This window comes from Sinocyclocheilus anshuiensis, unplaced genomic scaffold (genome assembly GCF_001515605.1).
Source record: "Sinocyclocheilus anshuiensis isolate Anshui unplaced genomic scaffold, SAMN03320099.WGS_v1.1 scaffold54, whole genome shotgun sequence".
Lineage (NCBI taxonomy): Eukaryota > Metazoa > Chordata > Actinopteri > Cypriniformes > Cyprinidae > Sinocyclocheilus > Sinocyclocheilus anshuiensis.
This window is the reverse complement of record NW_015547654.1, coordinates 53,460-70,233: the sequence shown is the minus strand read 5'-3', so window position 1 is coordinate 70,233 and position 16,774 is coordinate 53,460. Positions and strand designations below refer to the sequence as shown.

The 16,774-nt window shown below is 37.8% G+C and overlaps 1 protein-coding gene across 5 annotated transcripts in view; it reads right to left on the bottom strand.

Moving 5' to 3' along the window:
- Nucleotides 1-16,774, bottom strand: part of LOC107702083 (engulfment and cell motility protein 1) — a 74,209-nt gene that overhangs the window by 36,535 nt on the left and 20,900 nt on the right. For 3 of the 5 annotated variants that reach the window (XM_016504277.1, XM_016504279.1, XM_016504278.1), the window contains 9 exons: nucleotides 16,630-16,729; nucleotides 15,484-15,635; nucleotides 14,985-15,063; nucleotides 12,801-12,842; nucleotides 12,587-12,637; nucleotides 12,160-12,282; nucleotides 11,538-11,666; nucleotides 5,748-5,852; nucleotides 3,786-3,894 (listed from right to left, as the gene is read on the bottom strand). In XM_016504277.1, coding sequence (XP_016359763.1) covers nucleotides 3,786-3,894; nucleotides 5,748-5,852; nucleotides 11,538-11,666; nucleotides 12,160-12,282; nucleotides 12,587-12,637; nucleotides 12,801-12,842; nucleotides 14,985-15,063; nucleotides 15,484-15,635; nucleotides 16,630-16,729 — 890 coding nt within the window. The remainder of the gene's footprint in view (nucleotides 1-3,785; nucleotides 3,895-5,747; nucleotides 5,853-11,537; nucleotides 11,667-12,159; nucleotides 12,283-12,586; nucleotides 12,638-12,800; nucleotides 12,843-14,984; nucleotides 15,064-15,483; nucleotides 15,636-16,629; nucleotides 16,730-16,774) is intronic. The other 2 variants (XM_016504280.1, XM_016504281.1) reach the window with 1 other exon arrangement.

The window sequence follows — 16,774 nt, the reverse complement described above, 5'->3', positions numbered from 1 at the left end:
ACATAGCTTACATACCCTTTCATTCAAAACTACGCCATCGTTGCTTAAATAAAGTTTGAATACACTAGTTTAAAATCACAGTATAATATAATTTGTGTAAGCCTATGAAACACACCTATATCTCATAATTACAGTTTAATTTACATTAAATACTAGCTTCAATGACAGCCCCACTTTGCGCATGCGCATTAAAATCCAATACCTGCGCATGCTAGTCAAACATCCAATACGTATTGGATCTGATCCAGCTACGTCATCGTGCTACAGGTTGCAGCGAGGACACACTCCGTTGGGTCCGTTGCTCGCGGCAGAAGTTGAAAACTTTTCAACTTTTCGAGCGCCAACGCAGGCGTCAGCCAATCAGATCACCTTATGCAAATACCCTAGCGCAGACGCTAGCCAATCGCTTTCATGCAACACCAGAAGACTAATGTTATTGGCTGTTGTCACTATGACGGTCACGTCAGCACCAAGCTTCAGAAACGCCCTCCGTCAAGCGTTAACGCTGACGCCCCGTGTGAATGGGGCGTTAGATGGTATGTAAATTGGATCTTTGCAAGATGTTTATTCACAAAGTCAACGAATGCACTGGTTTCCAGATTATATGCTCTTTTTTTCACAGACAGCTCTGTAATGCACATGTGCTTACCATGATCATTTCAACTCTGTAGCTGGCCCAAAAATACACAGTACTGAGCCATCATTAATATGTAAGTTCAGACATAAGGTGGAAACGCACCACTCTGCTCCCCCTGTAAAAGTGCAATAACACCATAAATCCATAAGCAAGGACATTTCAGCCTGTAGCCATTTTGATTCTCCTCATAAATATTAGATATGCCTTTTTAAAGATTGAAATAGGAAGTCATTGCATGGCGCCTGACCACCGCAGATTCCATTAAAGCTTTTGGAGGGAAAAACATGGACAGCTATAAAACTTTCAGAGCTTCTCTGAGAGGAGGTGAAGCAGGGACACCTGGATTCCTCAAATAATTAATGACTGCTGACGGAAGTAGCAGTCGAACAAAAACTCTTGTGCCAGAGCTAGATAAAACATATTTAAATGTGATGTGGTATATGCCATTAAAAATCTATCACCGGTAAGGGCAATTTGACTGGGTACTGAGAGATGTTTCAGCTAGAATTGTTTGCCTGCAACAGGGTACCGTATCAGCATAATTGAAGGGAAATTATGGCCTAAAAGCTAAAACAAGTGTTGGGAAACTCTAATTAACATAAAATGAGTAATCATCTGCAACACTGCTGCAGTCTCCAGAGCTTTCACAGGTGTGACAGGTCTCCTCCTGGATTGGTGAGTACACAAGCTGGCATTCATACAGTCTGAGAGATCTCTAGGCCATGTCTGTCTATTTGAAGAAGATACCAAATGAGAAGAGGTCCCCACTTTTAAGGGTTGCAAACATCAAAACAAGCCATTCTACATCCTTCGCATCCACGTCAACTCAAATCTAGAGTCAATCCTACATTTAGGATTGATTTGAAAGTACTTATACTCATTTATAAATCACTCAATGGGCTAGGACCTAAATGCATTGCAGATATGCTCACTGAATATAAACCTAACAGACCACTCAGATCAATAGGATCGAGTCAGTTAGAAATACCAAGGGTTCACACAAAACAAGGGGAGTCCGCTTTTAGATATGATGCTGCCCGCAGTTGGAACCAGCTTCCAGAAGAGATCAGATGTGCTAAAACATTAGTCTTTATTTAAATGCAGACTCAAAACTCATCCGTTTAGCTGTGCATTTATTGAATGAGCACTGTGCGATGTCCGAACTGATTGCACTATATTTTATGTATAATCTTTTTCTATTCTTAACTGTTTTAAATTCATTTTAAACCTTTTAAATACATTTTTTAATAATTTTCAAAGTTTTTAAACTCCTTGTTTTATTGTTGTGATTCTTTTATGTAAAGCACTTTGAATTACCATTGTGTATGAAATGTGCTATATAAATAAATTTGCCTTGCCCTCACAAAATATCTGCCAAATGGCAAAAAGTGTTCTTCTCCTAGTTAAAAAAAAAAAAAAAGAAAAGAAAAGTAGTGTCCAACCTCAGCCCTGGCTTTAAAACGCACACGTTACTTTTAAATGAGGAATTACATTAAGCTTTCTCAGCAAGTTCATTTAATTAAGTTTCTGATGACAGGATGGTGGAGCAATCTCCACTGAGAATATACTTGCCGTTCAATAACACCCAAAAGCTGTCAGTGAGGCTAATAACCTCTTCTCTGCTAACTTGAATCAGAATACCAAATGGAGTTTTTAAACAATAAAATGCTTTGCTGGCTGCTCATTACTCTCCCGATATTGTGCTTAATAAATGTGATGAATCACTTCAAATGTGCCACATTAAATGGTGCGTGACTGAATATAGCAATGGATTTATAGTTCTTTGTGATTCCTCAGAACTCCAGAGTAGGATAGGAGAATCTCAGATCTCGTAGAAATTTCGGATGTGGGTGCAGAAACTCTTATTTAATAGTATATGACTAGAAGATTCATTTCTTTATAGCGAGTAGACTTGCACTGGACATGAATGATACCATAAATCATGCAGCTTGAACAATAACATGGATAATCCAACAGACTTAGATTTATGGACCTATCTAAGAACCAGGGGCCAGTTGCATGAACATAGCCACTATGTTAATACTGTGTCTTAAAGGGATAGTTCACCCAATAATGAAAATTCTGTCATTAATTACTCACCCTCATGTTGTTCTAAACGTGCAAGGCCTTTGTTCGTCTTTGGAACACAAATTAAGATATTTTTGATGAAATCCGAGAGCTTTCTGACCCTCCATAGACAGCGACGCAACTACCACATTCAAGACCCAGAAAGGTAGTAAGGACATTGTTAAAATAGTTCATGTGACATCAGTGGTTCAACTGTAATGTTATAAAGCTACGAGAATACTTTTTTGTATGCAAAAAACAAATATAACAAACCAGAGGATGCACAATGTTGTGGTATCTTGGAAAACTCATTGATTTTTACTGTGTGTGACAACTTGTTGACCGATCCAAGATGGCGGAAACGTTGACGTGTCTGGAGCGGTCGAATGTGGCATCTACGTACATATATCGATGGAAACCAACTATAACAAAGTTCTGCACAGGCAAACACCACTTACTTTTTCTTCATAAAGAAATCTAGTTATAAATGTTTCTACTGTAACTTATTGGTCATCCATAATTGTGCTTTCACAGTCACACATATAACACCTCACAGTGCCGCCCATTGAGATCGATCCCACACCTCTCTGTCCTGCTCACCTCCATATATCATCTGTCTCTCTCTGCCACTTTCCATTCCTCTTTCCCTTATGTGCAAGGTCGAAACAACCGAACCAAGCATCCTGCTTTGAATTTGAGTCAGACTGGTCTCAATCCTTATGCATTAGCTCATGTCAGACAACACTGGTTGTTGCAGTCTCCTCAACTTGAGACATAAAAGCAAGTCATAAAAGCTCAGACACTGCAGAGGCGGAAGAGGGCAAACATTAGGCTCTTTACGTCATTAATTCATGAACTCCTCTACAATTATAAAGTCTAATGTTGCCTTTTATCTTCACTGATGGCAACTGTTCACTCTCAACATGTGTGGAAGAAAGACAAAGACAAAAAGAAAGACAGACGAAAAAGATTCTTTAAATAATGAAACTCAATGGAGACATCTGGCACAAGTCAATTGTAAATAAAAAAAATAATAAAAAAAAAAAAAAATTATAATAAGTTTTAAAATGATGACACTTACGAAGTTCTCCAACTTTGAGAATTTCACACAGCATCTTCGTCAGTTCGATACTACTGCGCCCGAATGGACATTCATGTTTATCCTCACGACTGCTGTTCTCCAGTACAATCTGTAATATACAGACAGAATTAAATGTGTTAAAATGTGTACATTTAATAGCAATAAATCTATTAAAGCATAATGCTTTATAGAAAAAAAACACTTTACATTACCTACTTTTAATGTTTGTGTGTAACCCCGTTACTATGTGATTTTTCTATATTTCAATTAAAAAAAATATGCAATATTTACGTGATTTTTCCATATTTCAATTTAAAAAAATATGGTTCCACCAGTACCAGTCTGAAATAGTCTGAATATAAAAACGTATTATAGGTGTACCGTAGTGATTCAGGATAAGCCAAAAACACGGTTTGGAAAATGGATTCATGATGTACTAGCTTAATATTAATTTTGTAAATTTTGAACTCAAAAAAGTTACGGACTGCAGCTTTAATGGCAGAAAAAAGTAAATAACCACACTCTAATTTAATTAATTAAATTAATCAATTTTATTCCTTTTTTATTCAATCCCATTTAAGTAAATATAAGATAAAAAAAATTCACATTCATCCATAACCACAAAGCTATAATCTACTGAGTAATAGCTTCATTTAGGCTAAATTTGCAACCCCAGTGACTTTCAACCTTGTTACTCTTTCTTTCATAGTTATTCTATTTTTTTTTTTTTTTTTATTATTTTATTTCATAGCCATATTCAAAAATATAGTCAAAAATGTCTTTCGTCTGAAAAACACGACAGATATTTTGAAGAACGTTGGTTTGGACCCCATTGGCTTTAAATGGTATGGACAAAAACATTATTCAAAATATCTTCTTTTGTATTTTGCAGAAGAAATAAAGTGACTGGAATGACGTGAGTAAATAATTTTCATTTTTAGGTGAACAATCTCTAATTTTGATGTTTATTTACTTTTTATTGCTAGAAATAACAAAAAATAACGCCAAGCAGGGTTGGAAGCTATATTTCAGGTTAGGAGGGGTTGTTGTCCTGGAACTTGTGATGAGGGGACTCAAAAAAAGTGTCTTTACACTGCTAAATGTAAGGGTGCTGGAGTGTATACTGAGCACTGAGTGTATTTTAGTGTTTATCAGGGTATCGCTTGAGAGCAGCGATGGGCTGAAGAGTCACAGAACGCAGCTGTGGAGGGCAGTGAAGTGGAATAGAACAGTTAAGGAGTTATGCAAGGAGACAAGAATTGTCCTCATTCAACACCACTTCACTTTCCTTACTCAGTCTATGAGTATGAATAGAGGGGTAGATGACGCATTTTGGAGGAGAATAAGAAAAGTTTTTTTAAGCAGTAAGAGCAGAGAAACCAGACACAAAATCAAATCTCCCATTAAGATTTACTCCGTTCCAGCACTCTTGCACAAACTGCAAAACATATGCAATCTACAACATGCATTTACAAAATGATAGGTTGAATTTCATTTCATGTTATCTTTAATACAACCCATCTAAAGGGATAGTTCACCCAAAAATGAAAAGGTCATTAATTACTCACCCTCACGTCGTTCCAAATCCGTAAGACCATCGTTCACAAAAAGTATTCTCGTAGCTTCATAAAATTATGGTTGAACCACTGATGTCACATTGTCTATTTTAATGATGTCCTTGCTACCTTTCTGGGCCTTGAACGTGTCAGTTGTGTTGCTGTCTATGGAGGGTCAGAAAGCTCTCAAATTTCATCTTAAATTTTATCTTAATATGTGTTCTGAAGATGAACGAAGGTCTTGCAGGTTTGGAACGACATGAGGGTGAGTAAAATAGAGTAAAAAATAGAGTAACACTTGGCTTTAGAGGTGCTAACTGAGCACTAGTCAGACCATATATAAAACAGATTATAAATAAAAAGCATTTTCTCATTTCCACACCTACGTAATGTGAGCGCATCTTACCCTGATATAAGCGTCCTGATGGTGTCTGGCAAAATAGAGCATGTTGTCCAGAGCCAGCATCCCAGGAGGAATCTGAGTGAAGTCCACTGCAGGATTCACGTGATTCTACACAAACACAAGCATGACCGAGAGTAAACACACACTCCAGCCGTGACTCCATGACTCGCATTGTAATCACGCCAAGAGTCTCGTATTGCATTCAGAGCGGCCAAGTCGAGATAAGACAAGTGTCAAATTGGTTCCACTGCACAAACTGCTGAAAGAGTCCGTGATTCAGAAACAAGCCTGCATATCCCCGATGGATGACAAAGGCCCAGCAAGCTTTCTGCAAATGCTAGGACTGCGATATCGGCTCCCTCTACTCAACCGTCTACTTCAAACTAATCTACACTTTTCAGAAAATGTGGGATGGTTGCCTTTGAGGATGAGGGCTCGGTGGCTGTCTGACTGGATTTAGAGTTGCCAATTACGCTGGGTTTGAAAGTTCTTGCCTTCGGATGGACCGTGGTGAGTCTGGGGCGCTGAATAGAGGAACCACACAGAGTAAAAACATGGTTTATTACGAGACAAAGAAACAAAGAGAGAAACAGAGCTAGAGGGTATGTTTGGTAGGGCAAACTAACTTTGTACATTTGCAGTTTTGAATACATACCCTTTTTTGGTGTTTTATGCCTTTATTCTGGTAGGACAGTGAGTGGACAGGAAACAAAGTGGGACAGAAAGAGGGGAATGGGATCAGGAAACAGGAAAGGTCTGCGAGTTGGGACTCAAACTCAGAATGCCCAAAGTGCAACAGTGCTACATGTTCACTACACTTATGTTCAACATTCAACACTTATGTTCACTAAAACTGCATTTTTTTTGGTAAATCAGTAATATTGTGAAATATTATTATTACAATTTAAGACAATTTAGTTTTCCATTTTAACGTATTTTAAATTGCATTTATTCCAAGGATGATCCTTCAGAAATCATTCTAATATGCTGATTTGGACCTTAAGAAATACTTATTATTATTATCAATGTTAAAAACAGTTGTGCTTAATATTTTTGTGAAAACCGCAAAACGTTTTTTTTTTCAGAATTCTTTGATGAATACAAATTCAAAAGAACAGAATTTTGAAATCTTTTGTAGCATTAAGATCTCATCTACTCCAGTCTTTTTGAGGGATAGTGTATGTACAGTATATTATATAGAACATACTGTAGCATACAGTATATACTGCATAGTACAGAGTATGCAAAATGCTAATATTCCATTCTGAACACCGCCGGAGTCCACTGGCAGAGCACAGTACTTAAAGACACGTCTGTGGCGAGGGCACTGGAGACCAATTTCCCATCCATCAATGTGACAATGCCCTGAGAGAGTTGGAACACAGCCCTCATTAGCAACACTGCTGTCTTCACACATTCTGCACTGCTTCCTAACAGCAAATCACAGGGAGAAACAAACTCCACACTTCTCCTAAAACGCTGTGAAAATGGTGCCTAGACCCTCAGAGCTACCTGTCATTTGACATTGTTGGCATGGGAAAACGAGTGTGTGTGTGTGTGCAATCTGAGGAGGTGTTAACACCGCAGGAGGAATTTAGGGAAGGCCTTATCTTCAGACAGCACACGGCACTGTGAAAGGGGTCTTAGTGAACCTCAGAAGCTCACAGGGGCTTAGGAGCACGACAACTTCAGTCTTGTCCTCTTCAGGCTACTGACCACAATATGTTCCTGCACACAGGCCTTTCCTGCCTCTACTCCTCTTCACACCTGCCTCGGCCTCTCTTTCCTCTTTCCTGCTGCCTTTATATTTTCTGATATCAGGTAAATCGTATAGCAGGCTCATTTACAAATGAATTTATTTATTATATAAAATTTAAACATTTATTAAAATTGATTACAAATATATTTATCAAATCACAACACTTTTAAAAATATTTTTTCATCCTTTCGATAATATTTGATATTCAGCGGGGTGCTAAAGAGGGATGGACACCTGCTGCGTTGTCACGGGAACATCCCAGCTGAATATAATGAGGAAATTACACCGCTCCCTTTGCCCAGTGTATTCCAAACGACTACATAATGGCACGCACGTGCCCTGCTCACTCCAAAGTCCCCACTCCAAGGGGATAGGGATGATCACTTCCATTTGGAATTTGCCCGTGAACCGTTCAGTACACGATACGCATACCGTTACACCCCTATTTGACAGCACTTATATATATATATATATATAACGGTGCTTTTGTGTTGGTTGTGACCGGTGGCAGATGGGCAGAATATGATGGCAGAACCTGTTCTGTAGAGTGGGCAGCAGCGGCAGGCACTGAGCCTGAGGGGCCAGTCAAACGGTGGGAAGGGGCCAACATCCTACAAGAGCCCTTGTGAATGAGGGCCAAGTGCTTCATTCTGTTACTGGAAGGACATACAATTTAATGTTTCACTGTCATTTTTCTTAAGTATCCCTGTCCGCTACAGACAGATGTGCGTAGAGACGTTCAGGAAAAAAAAGGGATATTTTAATGTCCCTCTCACAATAGTTACACACCTCAAAGTCTGGACGCTTTAAGACCTGGCGAGGCCTTTGCCAATCAGTAGTGTCTGAGTAAGTAGTTTCCTTTAAGAACAGAGTGCATTTACTGCCAAAATAAAACAGATGAGTCTAGCATGTACAGAATTGGGACAGATACAATCAAACATTTGAAGAATATATTATATAAATCTGATATTTAAAAAAAAAAAATGTAATGTAAAAAGTATAAATACTAAATACTACGTGAGCTCCAGTGCGTCAGTGGCCATTCAGCACTCATGAACCTGCCGAGAACAGCCTCAACTCGGCCAAATCTTCTGAAATTTGCTGCTGGCTCTGATGTCTCTATAGTGCTTAAACATGATATAATGTGATATAGTGTGATACCACTCTCACACACACACACACACACATACACATACATATATATATATATTAGGGCTGTCATCGTTAACGCGTTAACGCATGCAATTAATTTTACAATCCTTAACGTGTTAAAATAATTTAATGCAATTAACGCAAAATTACTGAAGCACAATTTCTATTCTAACCCTTTAACCCAATTTTGCTACTCTGCTTGCGATTAGATCATTTTTCAGTTTTCAGTCCAATGATCCAGTAAGTGAATGCATTCAAACAATCCGTCCAAAACAGCGCTAATATAAAGCTAATAGAAACCCGGCTGATTACAACAGAGATTGCAGAGAGAACAGAGACTCGCGTTGCGTTTTCAGAGAATACACAACACATGCAAACTATGTTTTCTCGACTGGATAACCAGTGTCTCGTTAGTAAATTTTTGATGGATGAAGACTGCAATCAAGGTAAAGACGATTGCGGTGGCGTACAGGAGTCGTACAGTACAGTAAGCACGCGTAAACCAGCGGAATGGATCTGTGTACTGTAGTAGATATATGGCAGTCAGCAGGCCATTGGTTTAGGTTTTTTTTTGGCATCTCCATGTTGCCCTGTTCGGTATCGCAACTTGGCTTCTCTAAAATGTAAAAAAGCTCTTTGGTGTTGCACTGTACACATACTACAAAATTCTGATTTTTTTTTTCTTTCATATGTGCTTATATGGGGTCCTTATATCATTTGGTTCTTTGGTGTCCTTTTGGAGTTTCTAAGTGTCCTTTTTTGGAACGTCATCTAAATTTATCTTGAATATATATATATACACACACACACATACAGGGGCGGACTTAACCAATAGGCGAGGTAAGCGGCCATTTAGGTCCCCGGGGAATCAGGGGCCCCATCTGAAATTGGCGAAACATATTTGCCAAATCCACCAGTATGTATTTGTGTTTGAGTGTCAAATGTTCACTCACCGCTCAAAACGGCGAGTTTTTGTCATGTGCAGAGTTCTGCAAGCTTGCGAATCCTCTCATTATAACAACGTGTAGATATGATGTAAATAAGAGATTTATTGTGCCGTGTAGAAAGCTTATTAACGGAACGTCGTGAGATCGCAATGAACTGAAGTGAGTGACAGCTTTTAGTGATTATAGACAGAGCGCTCTTTGCGTGCGTTTCTGTTCCTGCGTTCCTCTATGAAACCGGTTTGAGTAGAAAACATACCGGTTAATAACACAATTTTTTTTAACTTTTTTCTTAGCTAATAATAATAATAATAATAATAATACAAATAATAATAAAGTACAGCGTTTAATTTACTCAAAAAGAAAACAAATCATGAAGAGAGTCTCGAATGATCTCACTTAGTCATAGCCAATACAGCATCATCTTTTCTAGATTTACCAAAGACCAAATGTATTAAACAAAAGAAAAAACTGCCAACGCAATAAAAACATTAAATAATTTTTTTTTCAAGATATTTAAAAATGTTTCACCATGGATAAAAAAAAAAACGCTACTCCTATAAGCATTAATTTTGAGAGGAAAAAAACTGCCTAAATTAGTAGGCTGTATTCAGAAATAATGTAGGCTAAAAAAATAGTAAATAAAAACAAAATTACAAACACAATTAGGCTATTTTAGTTCCCTTCTCTCCACAACAAATCCTCTAAAGTTGTATTTAGGCTAAATATAAGCGTCAAGCCAAAACAAATTAATTTAAATACGAAACTGAAGCCTACCTCTCTCATTCTGCACGAATCCAAATGTTTCCATATTTGCGAAGTATCTGGATGCTAACCTATTATTTATTATGTGAACTATAGGCTTTGTTCTTCACTTGCATTATCGACGTAAAACATCGTCCTTCACATATAGGCTATATCAGCAGTGAGGCGCTGGTCACACTGAATGGCACAGACTGTACTACGGACTATTTAAATTGAGCAGTGTAACTTTTTGTTTCTTTAACTGTATTTTAATTTGATAATGAACAGGCTGTGATGTCAAATTAGCAAAAATTTGTTGTATGTGCGTGTGAGGCACCGATGTGATCACTGCATTGTTTTCCCAACTGTTACTCTGTAATTTATGGTTATACCACTGCTGGTTTGTCATACAGATAGAAGCAAAACATCATTCAAAACTGTAAAGCTTTTGTAAAATAAAGAAAACTGCTTTCTGCTGTCTCGTTTTTTTTCCGTGAACTTTGACGCGCGTTACAATTATCCGAAACTCAGCACAATTTTTTTTCTTTCGTTTTGTTAATCTGTTAATGATTTAAGTGAAATATATTTTGTGTATAGGCCTATATATTCCTTTTTATGTAGCCTATATAGTTTTATTCAGTTTTCTCCGTTCACTTGACATATCCTCGGATAAACTCTAATGCCGGTGCATTGCCATTGCGACTTACCTATGATTCATTTACAGCTGAGAGCGGCATTTCACTCGGATGCATCAGCGTCACGTTTGCATATGGCCGTACTATGCCGTCATACAAACTATATTTTCTACAGATTTTATTTTGTTTTGGTAAGTATTTAATTATTTTGCCCAGATAAAAACGTTGGATTATGCAACAGACATGCAACTCGTTGTCTCCATGCAGTTAACTAATAAACCATCGGTATCGGCCCTTTTCATGCTATTTCCGATATGCCGATGGCTTTAAAATAATCAAAAATCGGCCGATAAATATCGGCAGCCGATACATCGGTGCATCCCTACTTTTGACTGTTAGTCATGAAAATCATCATAATTACTGTTTATATATATATATATATATATATATATATATATATACTGTAACAAAGAGTGAAAAATTTAAGGGGGTCTGAATACTTTCCGTACCCACTGTATGTGGGTGTGTATGTATTGCAATGTCTTGTATGAAAACTTACGATGAAGCCCAGCTTTTTGTAGTCTCTGGTGTACATGGACTTGCGCTTCTCAAAGCTGCCACTGTTGTTAGACTCACACTCAACATCAAAAGCGATCCTGCGTAGCTCGAAGATGATGTCCCTCTGAGCCTATACAAACACAGGTACTTATTATTACACAGCTTGTTTCTGATCTCTCAATCAAAACAATAGGCCAACAATAGCTACATGTTTCTCATATCACTCTTTCTTTCTCAAAGTAATAAAATGGTAACACTTTAGTATAGGGACCAATTCTCACTATTAACTAGTCTCTTATTAGCATGCCTATGATTAACATAGTGGCTGTTTATTAGTACTTATAAAGCACATATACTGCATGACCATATTCTACATCCCTAATCCTACCCGATACCCAAAATTAACAACTACCTTACTATTAATAAGAAGCAAATTAGGAGTTTATTGAGGCAAAAGTCATAGTTAGTTAATAGCGAGAATTGGACCTTAAAATAAAGTGTGACCAATAAAATAATTAAACTGAAATCAATATTTAATGTCCATTAATTTATTGGCCAAGCAGCTGTATAATAAGTAGGACCGAACAGTTGAACAGTTATTACAGCTGTAGACAGAGGTTTACCTGGTCTTGAGGATCCATCTTTGTCATCATGCGGTCCTCCAAAAGGTTAAAGGTCAAAACTTGTAGTACATATAACTGGTGGGCCATTTCATCATTTATGGGTTTGTTACTCCTGATCACATTCTGAAAAACAAGAAAGAGAATTTTAGACAGATGGAGAACATTGCACTGCTGTGGAGATATTACTTTCCTTTTCTAAAACATCTCTTTTGTTTTATATTCAACACTTTGACCTGCATTTTATGTATGAAAGAAGCTACGCAAATAATAACACTACTACTACCTACTACTTTCCCGGGACTTGAAGAAAATGATATTTTCTGCATCAATTACATGAGAGCAATACCAGAGAGAGATGTTTATGTTCAGACTGGCAAACTTCCATACTACTCGTACTATTTTCGTAATATGTATACTGTGCACTTACACTGAGGATGATTGAGCGCAGCTGCTTCTGTGCTAGAATGTGAGCCATCTCCTACAATCAAACAAAACACTGAGTCACCTTAGTTCTCACAGACTCACACACACATATTCAATAACCTCTTCAAAAGGTGTAGCTCTACAAACATATGAAACATCTCAGTCAAATAGCAGTTAAATCACCTACAGAGGCTTTACCTCAACTAGAGAGCACTTACTGTAAGAGGACAATCAAGGATGTTCACATTGTCCTCATCAAACTACCATTACGAGCACAGCGAGGGGAAGAAATAATGAGAGAATGAGACAGAAAAAGAGAAGAGAAAAGCAGCGAGAGAAAGCAGAGGCATTTTGTTAGTAGAACAGAAATGAGAGGTCAGCAAAACAGACCTGAAGAAACTGTAAATCGACATTTAGGATATGAGGCAGTTACACAAGCCCCCTGTGACTCTGAAGTCACTCTCTCTTACTTAAAGGGTTAGTTCACCCAAAAATGAAAATTCTGTCATTAATTACTCACCCTCATGTCGTTTCAAACCCGTAAGACCTTCGTTCATCTTCGGAACACAAATTAAGATATTTTGATGGAATCTGAGAGCTGTCTGACCCTGCATAGACAGCAATACAACTGAAATGTTCCCAAGTCCAGAGACGTAGCAAGGAGATCTGTAAAATAATCCATGTGACATCAGGGGTTCAACTGTAATTTTACGAAGCTACGAGAATACTTTTTGTGCGCAAAAGAAAAAAAAAAACGACTTTATTCAACAATTCGTCTCCTCCGTGTCACCCTGTAGCGCCATTTTGGAGAGTATCTGCTGGATGTAAACAGTGTATGCTGTTCTGTGTCAGCTGCGTCACATGGATACACTGTTTTCGTTCAGATCAAATCATAACAACATAGGAAACAGATCCGGCATGACACAGCTGACACAGAACAGCATACGCTGTTTACGTCCAGCGGATACTCTCCAAAATGGCGCTACAGGGTGATGCGGAGGAGACGAATTGTTGAATAAAGTCGTTTTTTTTTTCTTTTGCGCACAAAAAGTATTCTCGTAGCTTCGTAAAATTACGGTTGAACCCCTGATGTCACATGGATTATTTTACAGATCTCCTTGCTACGTCTCTGGACTTGGGAACATTTCAGTTGTATTGCTGTCTATGCAGGGTCAGACAGCTCTCAGATTCCATCAAAAATATCTTAATTTGTGTTCCGAAGATGAACGAAGGTCTTAAGGGTTTGAAACGACATGAGGGTGAGTAATTAATGACAGAATTTAAATTTTTAGGTGAACTATCCCTTTAAAGCTGTTGTAAGCTATTTTTTAATACCACGCAATAAAATGTCCAACTACCTGACAGATATCACAAAAATAGGTGCCCTGAGAAACCACACAGCCCTGGGCTCTGTAAACAGCTAGCATGTGTTAGCCAATCGAAACACTTGGAGACTCTCTCCGACTCGCTGTCTGTCATTCATTTAGCATGTTCAGGTTCTGCTGGCGTCGGGTTTTCTGACATATCTTTGTAGAGCGGCACATGGTTGAAGGAATGAGGGGTGATATAATTCAGTGGCTAAGTCTAAGGGGAGTTAGCAATATGGCTAATTTTGCTTATAATACTAGCTAGTTTTATATTTTCCCTTCACTTAAGTTTATCAAAACTACATCCATGTTATTTCAGAGAAACTTTTCAGACAAAATAAGTCAGCAATGTATAAGACACAGTTCCCTTGGAAGCTCTCTCTTGGACAACACAGAAAATGTGTGCGAACTTAAACCTGTTACGAAATCCGGATTCTGCTCTTATGTGATAGTCGTAATTGCATGGATTCCTATTAAAATGACTGGATTTTGCCTAGTGAAATTTGCAGAATAACGGTGAATGTGACCACTCATTTAAAGATTGTTGTCTAACCCACTCCACTCAATTGGCTATCAAGAATAACAGGCATTAAATATGGGTGGAGGCTGAAAGGAAATGACCTGAGCTAAAAAACTCACACATTGCTTGCTTACAAAGACACAAATAGACACTCATACAGGTACAAAATACAAAATTATGCCAAATTAAGTGACATATTTGCATAATTTTTCACAAAGTGGACTTCTTGATCTGCATTCTGAGTCCTAAGTTTCCAGCATCAAGTCATTTTTATGTTCCCACTAATACTAAAATGCTGCATGAATGGACAGAATTGCCTGAATGCCTAAAATGTTGTGTGATGCTATTGACAGTCACAGCTTGTTAGAACAAAAAATTTAGGCAAACATGGAAGTGATTCAGTTGACATTTTCTCACATCTTGCCTGATGAAGACACAGTGTCATTATTTAGTCCAGACAACAACAAACAAATGGGGGGGAAAAAACAGCAAATGGGTTTGTGTGTGTGCTGTACCTGTCTCTTCTCCTCAGGGGCTTTGAGGAACAACGCATTAATCACTGCGATGGTGTAAGTCTGAATGTCCTGATCCGTCCTGTTCCCAGAGAGGAAAAAAACAAAAACTAAGAGTGGCAATTAAAGGTAAAGCTCACCAAAAATTGTCATCATTTACAACAAAAGCATATAGTTACTAAGGTTTGTTAAGCACCTAAAGCTTGATGCCCAGAAGTACATATTCACACTTGGCTGCATCGGCTATATGGTCCAATAATGTGGTGCATTTTTGTAATTTTTGGATTCTGGCAGTCACTATATGCTTTCTTTATATTGAGAAAAGCAGCATGGACATTCTTCAAAATGTATTAAATTTGCGTTCCACAAAAAATAAAAAGCAATAGAAGTTTAAAATGCCATATGGATAAATAAGTGACATTTTTTATTTTTGGCTCAACTTTTCCTTTAAATAATCTCAATTTGATAACTCCAATTGCAAAGAGCTATCAATTGTCCATACCCTTGCAGATGGGGGATGAGCTGGCCAATAGTGATTTCTTGAGCCACCTTCTGGTAGAGATCTTGACTGTTGAGCACCATTGATTCCAGGATGGCTAGAGACCTCTGGAGTACAGCAGTGTCCATGGCAGATTTACACACATAACTGGCAATCTGAGGATGAAGTGAGAGGGGCTTTGATTGGTTAAAAAGCTTGCACAGAAATCTGGACACTGAATGTTTAAAATCTAGAGTGCCATCAAAATAGAATATGAACACGGTGCAGTTCAGTGTATTGTGAGATTTTTAAATACCCATTTTTAATGATCAAACTGTTTTTTTTCTTCAGAAGCATCAACTTAGTCACAACCCTTTAACATCTGTATGTAATTTATATGTGCATGTATTATTAAAAGCTTTTAAAACATTTTCCTCTTTACATACCATAAAAATAAATACATTTGTAAATGAGTGCTGCAGGGATAATGTAAAATGCAGAAATGAGCATTTTAGCACTTCTGGCTCCATTGTCCCAAAGTCAATTGGTTTTTAAATGTGATTTTGGTTAAATGCCTGAAAAAAGGTCTGTGGTTAACACAAGCTCAAGATACTTTCATACTTTATTCTACAACATAAAATATATCAGTAATACTTTTAAAGATTTTACTTGTCTTGAACAAGTGGCTAAATGGGACTACCGAAGTTGTCTGGGACAACTGAACTAGTAAATTCATCTACTTACTAGTCACTTTTACAGCATTGCTGTGTTCATAATCACACTCTTTCATCAAACTTTCAGGGAAAATGTATTTAAATAAAGACAAAGAGATGTCAGAACTCAATGGTAGTAGTGACATTATAGTCTTGTGCCCCTGGTGTAGCTCTTTTACAGCTTAAGTCTAGCTTTTTACTTCTGTCATTTGTTTTTAGGCTTCAAAATTCAAGGCTGTGTTAATTTTTGAAGATTATCATGATGACAAAAATGTGTAAGAATCATACATTTTTGTTGGTCACAGAACTTGTATTCTGAGGGAACCAGTGTGATGTCAAAGTCCAAGTGCACCTACAAAAACACATCATCCCTGCAGCAATCTATTTGATACCCTTTCCATTTCATGGAAACTGGCAACTTCTGAAAAGACTTCCACCGATACCCATGTGGACGCACCTTCTTGATAAAGGCCACAGAGAAGGTGTCCCAGGAGACAATGCCATGGTCCATGAGCTCCACGAAGGCCGTCAGTGTAAAGGAGAGCAGGTCACCAAAGCTAAAAAAAAAAAGACAACAGCCACTAGCCACGTCTCTACCGCTC